This window comes from Xenopus laevis, chromosome 1L (assembly GCF_017654675.1).
Source record: "Xenopus laevis strain J_2021 chromosome 1L, Xenopus_laevis_v10.1, whole genome shotgun sequence".
Taxonomy (NCBI): Eukaryota; Metazoa; Chordata; class Amphibia; order Anura; family Pipidae; genus Xenopus; species Xenopus laevis.
In genome coordinates, this window is record NC_054371.1 from 152,313,076 (window position 1) to 152,326,373 (window position 13,298).

The window sequence follows — 13,298 nt, forward strand, 5'->3', positions numbered from 1 at the left end:
CCCCAGATGGACATGTTTTTACACCTGCTCTCATAATATATGTCACACTGTGTCTCTAGCACAGTAATATACAGCAGTTTCCTCTGGTTTCATTCCAGTGAGTTTTAGATAAACTTCTCCTTTATTTGTGTCTCTTGATACTGTGATGCGTCCCTTCAATGACTGGGCATAATAAGTGTCAGAATTGTGTATTATCCTTCCCAGCCACTCCAGTCCTTTCCCTGCAGGATCACGGACCCACTCAACTGAGTATATTTTAGAGCTGTCAGTGAGGGAGGCTCCGGTCACTTTACAGGTCAACTGAAGAACCTCTGATGGCTTCACAGTGACAGTACCAGGCTGTGTCAGGGAGATCTGACATGTCACACCTACGCATAATAAAGGAAAGATTTAGAGTTGGCAAATTATTACACAATTAATATATCATTTAAAATACAACTCACACTGAAACAAAGACAACACAGATATTAAATACAGGAGATTCTTCATATTTATCATGGTCTCTGTTTCTCCTGCTGCAACAGTGAGGTGACTATTTCTACTCATAGTATTTAACAGGAAGTTCCATGATAATTTACATACATTAAGTATAAGCAAAGAAAGCAGGCAAATATATACAGCAACTGACATATTGAGCATATCCAGGCCCCACAGTGTATTGCATGAAAAATCCCATTCATTTAAGATACAGGTAGGGGACCTGTTATTCAGAATACCTTGGACCTGGGGTTTTCAGGATAAGAAATCTTTTCATAAATTGGACCTTCATTCCACAAGTCTACTGTAAAATCACATAAACATTAAATAAACTCAACAAGATTGTTTTGCCTAAAATAGTGATTAATTATATCTTAGTTTGGATAAAGTACAAGGCATCATTTTATTTTTACAGAGAAAAAGGAAATCATTTTTAAAAAATTGGATTATTTAGATAAAATGGAGTCTATGGGAAAAAGGCCTTTCCATAATTCAGAGCTTTCTGGATAACGGGTTTCCAGATAATGGATCCCATAACTGTACTTGCAGCAACACAAGCTCCTTGCACTTCTGTATAGTTGTGCACAGTTTCGTTGTCTTCCTCTTGTTCCAAATCAAAAACTGCTGCATCTATGGATGATAGGGAACCCTCCTGACCAGGCAGTAACTCCAGGTTTCCCACAGCAATCAGTATCAATAGATGCAAGCCAAACATGCCAAAAGTGTCAGGCATATGTGTTACTCTCATGGAAAACACTGGAAATGGCAGTCATCAGTCATCATGCATTGTATGTAAAATCTACAGACATTGCGTTCAGAAGTGCACTTTGCACAGTCACCTGCAGTAAATGAATGACTGTCAATAGCAGAAGAGTAATTCTGATTGTTTTAATATATTGTAAGAGTGGCAATTAATATGTAGTGCCTGTAAATAGTTCTCAAAAGTAAATATTGCAGTTCAACCAGTTTTGAGAAGTAGTTCCATTGCTTCATCAATCACACTATAAACCCCTCTCTGCTCAAGTTAAAGAGAGAGGGTGTGTGATCCAGTAGATGAGCTTTAAAAAAAGAATATGGATCATTTTCTTTTCTGTGGCTGTGCTGTGTGTCTTGTGCTGGATAAAAACTGGCACAAGGTGTACATCTTTGTGTCCTCCACTTGGGTATCTGACTTGGGTATCTGAATGAGGTACAAATTAGGGCATGGGAAGCAGGCCTGGACTGGCAATCTGTGGGTTCTGGCAAATGCCAGAGGGGGCTGCTATAAGGTTCCATAGAAAGTCAGTATTTAGTGGGCTGGTGGGAGCTGTTTGGGCCTCTATGTGGGCAGATTGGGCCTCTGTGTACCTGAAATGCCAGGGCCTATTTTAATTCTCAGTCCGGACCTGATGGGAAGGGAATTTGCCTCCTCCCTCCCACTCGGCAAGTGTCTTCCACACCACAACTTCTGTGAGGTTTATCAATATGGTCACATATAAGTTATATATAACCTGCTAAGGGAACCCTGGAACTAGTGACATATCTGGGCTGTGAGGGTTTCCCTGCGTTCATGTGCAAAACATGCTTCATCCATGAGAACAAGGTGAACAAGCACTTTGACACCCAATACAAGTTGCTAAGGAGCATGTGGGCTTGCAACAACCTTTGTGAATAGTGTCAATGCACACTCATTTGTTTGTCCTGTTTATCACTATTTGTGCTTGTATCTAAATGTGGGGTAAATTAACTGTTTGTATAGAGGCATGATATCAATCGATTGGCAGATACCGTGCTCCCCTTTAACACGGTTTCGTTGAGGACATAAAATTGCAAATGAGCATTTTAACACAGGCTGACACCCTGCCAATTAAATGTATCTAAAATACCAGTAACAGTCTTCTTCTTTGTACCTAAAGAATATTGAAGCGTCATTAATATCTCTTTTTCTAATGTGTGTGTGTATATATATATATATATATACAGTATATTACATTCTGAATTGTGCCCCAGATTACAGGACATGTATTATACCTGCTCTCATAATATATGTCCCATTGTGCTATTTGAGTCACATTTTACTTCCCAAAATCAATACCTTGCTTCCTTTATTTACTGCTTTCCTAGAGTATATATATATATATATATATATATATATATATATATATATATATATATATATATATATATATAGACATTTCAGGACTTGAGCCTTAGTTATAAAAGATAACATGCTGAATAAGACCTACCAAATACCGAATCCTGACATTTCAATAATTTTACTACTCTTATTTGTTATGTGTAAAATATCCATTTTTTTTTATAGTTCCCCAGATATCTGGACATGTTTTTATACATGCTCTTGTAATATATGTCCCACTGTGCTTCTGTAGCACAGTAATATACAGCAGTTTCCTCTGGTTTCATTCCAGTGAGTTTTAAATAAACTTCTCCTTTATTTGTGTCTCTTGATACTGTGACACGTCCCTTCAAAGACTGGGAATAGTGCAGGTAGGCTTTGTACCATATCCCTCCCAGCCACTCCAGCCCTTTTCCCACAGGCTCACGGACCCACTGAACTGAATATATTTTGGAGCTGTCAGTGAGGGAGGCTCCGGTCACTTTACAGGTCAACTGAAGAACCTCTGATGGCTTCACAGTGACAGTACCAGGCTGTGTCAGGGAGATCTGACATGTCACACCTACACATAATAAAGGAAATGTTATAGGGAACAGATCATTTTACTGAAAAATGTATATGATTTTAAAATAAACTTACATTGCAGTGTGGACCAAACTGCAATAAACCACAAGAGATTCTTCATATTGTTCATAGAGAGAAGCACACTATTCAGATACTGATCTTTTAGGCTCCTTCTCTCGGAGTGTGGCAGACATATTCCATAAGTGACATTTCAACAGTAAGTACCTTGGTGATTTACATATAACATCTGTAAGCAAAGGAGCAGTTGGGTATATAGATACAATTTTTGTTACAAACTGTAATTCAGTTTTGTAGTCAGTGTCAATAAGAACAGCAAGTGCTCTGCCATAGTGTTACATACAGTCAGTAACAACTGAAAATAATCAAGTAACAGTCTTTAATATATGTTGGATTATGGGTTGCTCAGGGGTTCTGCTCTTTGAATGAGTTTTCAAGAAGGTTCTTTGGATAAAGGAAGTGTATGTTCAAAGTGTGATAATGATTGCAGCATTGTGTGTACTTTAACAGTATTCACCATTTATTAGCCATAGAGCCAAAGGAGAAAATAAAGAGTAGATACTTTTAATTGGCTAACTTAGATTATAAAATGCATGCTTTCTTGACTTATTAGGCATAGTATAATATAGCAAATGAAAGATTATACAACTGACACAGCCTAAAAGTGACTTGATTTAATCACAATTATGTTATTTAGTATGTTCCTTTAATGATGCTTGAATTCTCAGGGAAAATGCAGCATTTTGACTTAAGTAGCAATTTCTGTGTGTTTCAGCCCTTTGCTCATTCACTAGCATTCATAGTTGTGCCTTAAGGTCTTTTAATTATTATTGGTGACAAAGCTGGGATGCACTGTAAGGACCAAATGCATTTAGATGCAATTTTGCTGTAACTATATTTATATATTGTGTACTTGTGATCATTTTGTTTTCGAAATACCTTGTAGATTAATTAAATGCAGTCCAATCCTGGAGGTGCCAGGATGAGACTGCAGATATTCCCAGGGTTATGATCAGTAATATTATGTGAATGCATACAGTATTTTACTTTGCCTTTAATATTACATCGATATATTTGGAAATTTGTGGGTTTGAATGTTTTACTAAAAGGGCCACCCGCAGGTGTATTCCCAGATTCCATTAGAGGTAATTCCCAGTACCCTTTCACTTAGCAAAGTGGATTCAGGACCTGCATTGGAAATAAATATGTGATAACCTTTGGCACAGAGGGGTGGCCAAAAAGGGGTTACAATAGATTATTAACAGTAGTATCCAAGCACTCAAAGTATTCTGCAAGGACCACAAAAGTTTTAGTAAAAAAGTATTTATTTAGCGATACATGTAGGCTGTGTCAGTTACTATAATGATCTTTCAGTTGCTATATTATACTATGTCTGAAGCAGTGACCTAATAAGTCCAGAAAGCTTGCATTTTATAATCTAAGTTACCCAAATATAAAGTATCATCTACTCTTTATTTCACCTTTTGATATATGGCTAATAATTGGTGAATAACGTCGCAGCACACACAATTCTGCAATCATTATCACACTTTGAACTTGCACTTCCTTTATCCAAAGAACCTTCTCGAATCTCACTTAAAGAGCAGAAACCCTGAGCAACCCATAAGCCAACATACAGTATCCTAAGACTGTTAGTTGATTATTTTGAGTTGTTACTGACTGTTTGTTACTCTATGGCAGATTACTTTCTGTTCTTATTGACACTGACTACATAACTGAATTACAGTTTGTAACAAAAAGTGTATCTATATACCTTTGCCTACAGATTTTATATGTAAATTACCAAGTAACTTACTGTTGAAATGCTACTTATGGAATATATCTGCCACACTCTGAGAGAAGAAACCTTAAAGATCAGCATCTGAATAGTTGTAAGTTTATTTTAAAATCATATACATTTTTCAGTAAAATGATCTGTTCCCTATAACATTTCCTTTATTATGTGTAGGTGTGACATGTCAGATCTCCCTGACACAGCCTGGTGCTGTCACTGTGAAGCCATCAGAGGTTCTTCAGTTGACCTGTAAAGTGACCGGAGCCTCCCTCACTGACAGCTCCAAAATATGGTCTGTTCAGTGGGTCCTTGATCCTGCAGGAAAAGGGCTGGAGTGGCTGGGAGGTATATGGCATGATGACTAGAGATGTCGCGAACTGTTCGCCGGCGAACTTGTTCGCGCGAACATCGGGTGTTCGCGCTCGCCGGAAGTTCGCGAACGTCGCGCGACGTTCGCCATTTTGGGTTCGCCATTGTTGGCGCTTTTTTTTGCCCTCTCACCCCAGACCAGCAGGTACATGGCAGCCAATCAGGAAGCTCTCCCCTGGACCACTCCCCTTCCCTATAAAAACCGAAGCCCTGCAGCGTTTTTTCACTCTGCCTGTGTGTGCTGAAGAGATAGTGTAGGGAGAGAGCTGCTGCCTGTTAGTGATTTCAGGGACAGTTGAAAGTTTGCTGGCTAGTAATCGTTTTGATACTGCTCTGTTATTGGAGGGACAGAAGTCTGCAGGGGTTTGAGGGACATTTAAGCTTAGGTAGCTTTGCTGGCTAGTAATCTACCTTCTACTGCAGTGCTCTGTATGTAGCTGCAGTGGGCAGCTGTCCTGCTTCTGATCTCATCTGCTGACTGCTGCAATAACAGTAGTCCTACTACTACTACTACTACTACTATAAGAGCCCAGTGCTATTAGTCTAGCAGTGTTGGGGAGTGGGACTGGTGTGCTAATCTGCTGCTCCTAGTAGTTCAGCAGCACCAACTTTAATTTTTTTTTTTTAATATTCATTTTTTTTTTATTTTACTTTTTTTTATTTTACTACCGCTGTAGTAGTGTATAAGTTGACCTTTTAGGCATTATTTGCCCTGTAGGCATTATTTGCACAGTGTTTTCTTCAACCCGCCATCGAGCTGTGTGACCTTGTTCACATTCTGTCTAAATATCCATAATATTACCGTCTCCAGAAAAAACACCGGAGTCACTTTTTTCAAGCAGCCATAATATATTTTACGTAATCCGTATCCACCGCTGTAGTAGTGTATACGTTGGCCTTGTAGACATTATTTGCACACTGTTTTCTTCAACCCGCCATCGAGCTGTGTGACCTTGTTCACATTCTGTCTAAATATCCATAATATTACCGTCTCCAGAAAAAACACCGGAGTCACTTTTTTCAAGCAGCCATAATATATTTTACGTAATCCGTATCCACCGCTGTAGTAGTGTATACGTTGGCCTTGTAGGCATTATTTGCACACTGTTTTCTTCAACCCGCCATCGAGCTGTGTGACCTTGTTCCCATTCTGTCTAAATATCCATAATATTACCGTCTCCAGAAAAAACACCGGAGTCACTTTTTTCAAGCAGCATTCATATATTTTACGTAATCCGTATCCACCGCTGTAGTAGTGTATACGTTGGCCTTGTAGGCATTATTTGCACACTGTTTTCTTCAACCCGCCATCGAGCTGTGTGACCTTGTTCACATTCTGTCTAAATATCCATAATATTACCGTCTCCAGAAAAAACACCGGAGTCACTTTTTTCAAGCAGCCATAATATATTTTACGTAATCCGTATCCACCGCTGTAGTAGTGTATACGTTGGCCTTGTAGGCATTATTTGCACAGTGTTTTCTTCAACCCGCCATCGAGCTGTGTGAGCTTGTTCACATTTTGTCTAAATATTGATAATATTATCGTCTCTAGAAAAACCACTTGAGTTACTTTTTTTCAAGCAGCATTCATATATTTTACGTAATCCGTATCCACCGCTGTAGTAGTGTATACGTTGACCTTGTAGGCATTATTTGCACACTGTTTTCTTCAACCCGCCATCGAGCTGTGTGACCTTGTTCACATTTTGTCTAAATATTGATAATATTATCGTCTCTAGAAAAACCACTTGAGTTACTTTTTTTCAAGCAGCATTCATATATTTTACGTAATCCGTATCCACCGCTGTAGTAGTGTATACGTTGACTTTGTAGGCATTATTTGCACAGTGTTTTCTTCAACCCGCCATCTAGCTGTGTGTATTATCGTTTCCAGAAAAACCAACTGAGTTTTTGTTGTTGTTGTTGTTTTTTTAAAAATAATGCCAGGCAAAGGCAGGCCACCACGCAGAGGCCGTGCTAGGGGCCGTGCTGCTATGCAATCCTGTGGCCCTAGCAAATTGCCCAGTTTTAAAAAGCCAATGACCCTGAACTCCCAAAATGCTGAAGAGGTAGTTGACTGGCTTACACAGCACACCCCATCCTCTACCGTTTCTAACTTTACCACAACATCCTCCTCATCCTCCACTGCTATGGCCACCCCACGTAACACTTCCTCCACCACCGGTGCCCCTTCTTCACTGGGGTCAGAGGAGTTATTTTCCCATGAGTTTCTTGAACTGAGTAATGCGCAACCATTATTGCCAGAAGAAGATGAAGGAGATGAGGACCTTACACCAGATTTAATTCTGGCAGAGAACACGATAGAGATGGACATAATGAGTGATGAGGAGGAGGTCCCCGCTGCTGCTTCCTTCTGTGATGTGTCAGAAGAAATTGATGCATCTGAGGAGAATGATGATGAGGAGATTGATGTTTTGTGGGTGCCTAGTAGAAGAGAGCAAGAGGAGGGTAGTTCAGATGGAGAGACGGAGAGTCAGAGAGGCAGTAGGAGAATAAGACTTAGAAGAAGCAGGGAGGACAGCCCGCAGGGATCAGTAGGGCAACAACATGTATCGGCACCTGTGTTCAGCCGGCCAACGCACCCGCCATTGCCGCCAATACCGCCAACTCCGCCAACTTCTACTGTTACCGCCAGATCGCACACTTCCAAAAAGTCAGCAGTGTGGGATTTTTTTTAATGTGTGTGCCTCTGACAAAAGCATTGTAATTTGCAATGAGTGCAGTCAGAAACTGAGCCTTGGTAAGCCCAACAGCCACATAGGTACAACTTCTATGCGAAGGCACATGAGCGGCAAGCACAAAGCACTTTGGGAGCAACACCTCAAAGGCAACAGGCAAACTAAAAGCCACACTCCTTCTGGTCCAGCATCTTACTGCTCTACCTCTGCTCTCCTTGACCCGTCTGAACCACCCTCCACTCCGCCTTCCACCTTGACCACCTGTTCCCATTCCCAGTCATCTGCCACCAGCCAAGTTTCTGTGAAGGCCATGTTTGAGCGTAAGAAGCCAATGTCTGACTGTCACCCCCTTGCCCGGCGTCTGACAGCTGGCTTGTCTGCACTCTTAGCCCGCCAGCTTTTACCATACCAGCTGGTGGACTCTGAGGCCTTCCGCAAATTTGTAGCAATTGGGACACCGCAGTGGAAGGTACCCAGCCGCAATTTTTTTTCTAAAAAGGGAATACCACACCTGTACCAACATGTGCAGAGCCAAGTTACCGCATCTCTGTCACTTAGTGTTGGGCCAAAGGTCCATATGACTACTGACGCATGGTCCTCCAAGCATGGTCAGGGCAGGTATGTCACCTACACTGCCCACTGGGTGAACTTGGTAATGGCTGGGAAGCAGGGAATGGGTAGCTCAACAACAACAGTGGAGTTGGTGTCACCGCCACGGATTGCACGCGGTTCTGCCACCACCTCTACTCCTCCATCGCTCTCTACCTCGTCTTCTTCTTCTTCTTACTCTGCTGCTGGGTCCTCCTTCTCCTCCTCCACACCTGTGCACCCCCAGCTCCCCCTAGGCTATTCGACGTGCCAGGTACGCCGTTGTCACGCTGTCTTGGGGATGACGTGCCTGGAAAGCAAAAACCATACCGGATCTGTACTCCTGTCATCTCTGCAGTCACAGGCCGATCGGTGGCTGACCCCACACCAACTGCAGATCGGAAAAGTGGTGTGTGACAATGGAAGCAATCTGTTGGCAGCGTTGAGACTAGGCAATTTAACACATGTGCCCTGCATGGCACATGTGTTAAATTTAATAGTCCAACGTTTTGTCTCCAAGTACCCAGGATTCCAGGACGTTCTCACCCAGTCCAGAAAGGTGTCGGCCCATTTCAGACGTTCCTACACAGCCATGGCACGCCTTGCTGACATTCAGCAGCGCTACAACATGCCAGTCAGGCGTTTGATTTCTGACAGCCAGACTCGCTGGAATTCAACGCTCCTTATGTTGGAACGTCTGCTGCAACAACAAAGGGCCGTCAACGAGTACCTTTTTGAACTGGGTGGTAGGACTGGATCTGCACAGCTGGGGATTTTTTTCCCCCGTTACTGGGTGCTTATGCGCGATGCCTGCAGGCTCATGCGACCTTTTGAAGAGGTGACAAATATGGTCAGTCGCACCGAAGGCACCATCAGCGACCTAATACCCTTCGCTTTATTCCTGGAGCGTGCCGTGCGACGAGTGACAGATGAGGCTGTAGACCAGCGTGACGAGGAGCTGGAAGCGCACGATTTCTGGTCGGAATCACCAGAACGAACCCAGGCACATGCTGCAACGCAGGGAGAGGTGCCAGAAGTGGAGTCAGAGGAGGAAGGTGGCTTTGTGGAGGAGGAGGAGGAGGACCAACAGGAGCAGGCTTCCCAGGGGGCTAGTGGTGACCTTTTGGGGACCCCTGGTCTTGTACGTGGCTGGGGGGAGGAGACCGTGGATGATGCAGTCCTTGATAATGAGGAAGCGGAGATGGATAGCTCTGCATCCAACCTTGTGAGAATGGGGTCTTTCATGCTGTCATGCCTGTTGAAGGACCCCCGTATCAAGAGGCTTAAGGAGAAGGACCTGTACTGGGTCGCAACGCTACTAGACCCTCGGTACAAGCATAAAGTGTCAGAAATGTTACCAACATACCACAAGTCCGAAAAGATGCGGCATTTACAAACCAGCCTGCAAAACATGTTGTACAATGCTTTTAAGGGTGATGTCACTTCAGGAACTCATCAACATTCCAGGGGCAGAGGTGCCAGTAATCCTGCCACGAGCACACCTGCAAGGACAAAGCCCTTTGGCCAGTCTGTAACGTCAGACATGCAAATGTTTTTCTGTCCAAGGCAGCGCCACAACCCTTCTGGATCCACCCTCAAAGAACGCCTCGACCGGCAGGTAGCGGACTACCTGGCATTAACTGCAGATATCGACACTCTGAGGAGCGATGAACCCCTGGACTACTGGGTGCGCAGGCTTGATCTGTGGCCAGAGCTGTCACAATTTGCCATGAACCTCTTGTCTTGCCCAGCCTCAAGTGTGCTCTCAGAAAGGACCTTCAGTGCAGCAGGAGGGATTGTAACTGAGAAGTAGGGATGTAGCGAACGTCGGAAAAAAAGTTCGCGAACATATTCGCGAACTTGCGCAAAAACGCGAGCGGTTCGCGAACGGTTCGCGAACCCCATAGACTTCAATGGGAAGGCGAACTTTAACATCTAGAAAAGACATTTCTGGCCAGAAAAATGATTTTAAAGTTGTTTAAAGGGTGCAACGACCTGGACAGTGGCATGCCAGAGGGGGATCAAGGGCAAAAATGTATCTGAAAAATCTGCCTGTGTGTGCTTGGAAGAGATAGTGTAGGGGGAGAGCTGTTAGTGATTTCAGGGACAGATGATAGTAAGTTTGCTGGCTAGTAATCTGCTTGATACTGCTCTGTATTGGAGGGACAGAAGTCTGCAGGGATTTGAGGGACATTTTAGCTTAGGTAGCTTTGCTGGCTAGTAATCTACTGTTCTCTTTAAACAACTGCCATACGTTGACCTTGTAGGCATTGTTTGCCCAGTTTTTTTGGACGCAGCCACTGAAGCACAGTTGCCAGAAAAAATATGCCATATAAATGCTGAAAATAGTCATTTTTCGCCATACGTTGACCTTGTAGACATTGTTTGCCCAGTTTTTTTGGACGCAGCCACTGAAGCACAGTTGCCAGAAAAATTATGCCATATAAATGCTGAAAATATAAATTTTTTTGGTTGCAGCCACTGAAGCACAGAGGCCAGAAAAATTATGCCATATAAATGCAGAAAATATGCATTTTTTTGGTCGCAGCCACTGAAGCACAGTTGACAGAAAAATTATGCCATATAAATGCTGAAAATATAAACTTTTTTGGTTGCAGCCACTGAAGCACAGAGGCCAGAAAAATTATGCCATATAAATGCAGAAAACATGCATTTTTTTGGTCGCAGCCACTGAAGCACAGTTGACAGAAAAATTATGCCATATAAATGCTGAAAATATACATTTTTTTGGTTGCAGCCACTGAAGCACAGAGGCCAGAAAAATTATGCCATATAAATGCAGAAAATATGCATTTTTTTGGTCGCAGCCACTGAAGCACAGTTGCCAGAAAAAATATGCCATATAAATGCTGAAAATAGTCATTTTTTGCCATATACGTTGAGTCAACGTATGGCAAAAAATGACTATTTTCAGCATTATATGGCATATTTTTTCTGGCCTCTGTGCTTCAGTGGCTGCGGCCAAAAAAACTGGGCAAACAATGCCTACAAGGTCAACGTATGGCGAAAAATTACTATTTTCAGCATTTATATGGCATATTTTTTCTGGCAACTGTGCTTCAGTGGCTGCGTCCAAAAAAACTGGGCAAACAATGTCTACAAGGTCAACGTATGGCGAAAAATGACTATTTTCAGCATTTATATGGCATATTTTTTCTGGCAACTGTGCTTCAGTGGCTGCGTCCAAAAAAACTGGGCAAACAATGCCTACAAGGTCAACGTATGGCAGTTGTTTAAAGAGAACAGTAGATTACTAGCCAGCAAAGCTACCTAAGCTAAAATGTCCCTCAAATCCCTGCAGACTTCTGTCCCTCCAATACAGAGCAGTATCAAGCAGATTACTAGCCAGCAAACTTACTATCATCTGTCCCTGAAATCACTAACAGCTCTCCCCCTACACTATCTCTTCCAAGCACACACAGGCAGATTTTTCAGATACATTTTTGCCCTTGATCCCCCTCTGGCATGCCACTGTCCAGGTCGTTGCACCCTTTAAACAACTTTAAAATCATTTTTCTGGCCAGAAATGTCTTTTCTAGATGTTAAAGTTCGCCTTCCCATTGAAGTCTATGGGGTTCGCGAACCGTTCGCGAACCGCTCGCATTTTTGCGCAAGTTCGCGAATATGTTCGCGAACTTTTTTTACGACGTTCGCTACATCCCTATTAAAGAATCTCACTACACTGGAAAATAGATATCAGTATCTATTGCCTTTTTACATCTTTTACCATGAGTCACTATCTAGTGATGGTCTGTGTGCTCCCCCAGTGATCACCTCACCAGAAATAATGCAGCTTTAACTGTAACAGGAAGAAGCATGGGAATAAAAGACAGAACTTTGCCTTTAAAATGGCACGTGTGACCTAAGTTGTATGTGTGCCTTTGGTTTTTTCTATTTAGGATTCCCAATGGCACATACCACTTAAAAAGTATATTTTTATGAAAACAGTTTATTTAGGTAAAGCAGGGTTTTACATGTTAGCTGTATACATTTTTATAGAGAGCTACATTGGGGTTCAGTATATGTTTCCCTTAAAGCCAGTTGTTCATCTAAAAGCAAGTTCTATATATTCATAGTTCACTCATATAGCCTGCCAGCATTTGGAACAGTTTAGATGCCACTTGTGACTAAACTACTGTTGTACAGAATGCAATCTATTTTGTAAGTTACAGTAAGTCACCTGTCACAGGAACACACTCATGTAATAAACAGACATCAACACAAATGCAATATCAAAACAATGAACAGAAATACACACCAATAATTTACATTTCACTAAAACATTCGGTTAAATATAAACATTGATGTGGTTATAAAATATAGAGAGTATTATTCTTAGACAATAATTTTCTATTTGTGTTTTTTTAATTTAGCTTTTTTGTTCAGCAGCTCCACTGTTTATAACTGACCCTAGCAAACAGACTGAGAGAGGGACTGAGAGACTGCAATATGAGTAGGAGAGGCCTGAATAGGCCTGAATAGAAAGACGAATCATTAAAATAACAATAATAATAAAATTGTAGCCATTTTTTGAAAGTTGTAAAGAGTCAGAAGAAGAAGGCAACTAATTAAAAACAAACAAATCAAGACCAATAGAAAAGTTGCTAGTAATTGGCCATTCTGGAACATAGAAATTAGCCATTTAAAG

The 13,298-nt window shown here is 41.9% G+C and overlaps 1 protein-coding gene and 1 gene segment (V, D, J or C); both read right to left on the bottom strand.

Moving 5' to 3' along the window:
* The window catches only part of LOC101027262 (uncharacterized), an 834,796-nt gene that overhangs the window by 525,508 nt on the left and 295,990 nt on the right, over positions 1-13,298 (bottom strand).
* LOC108714884 overlaps positions 1-13,298 on the bottom strand; it is a 540,168-nt gene that overhangs the window by 462,034 nt on the left and 64,836 nt on the right. The window contains 1 exon segment of the C gene segment in view: positions 7,694-7,701. Within this exon segment, the coding sequence occupies positions 7,694-7,701 (8 nt within the window).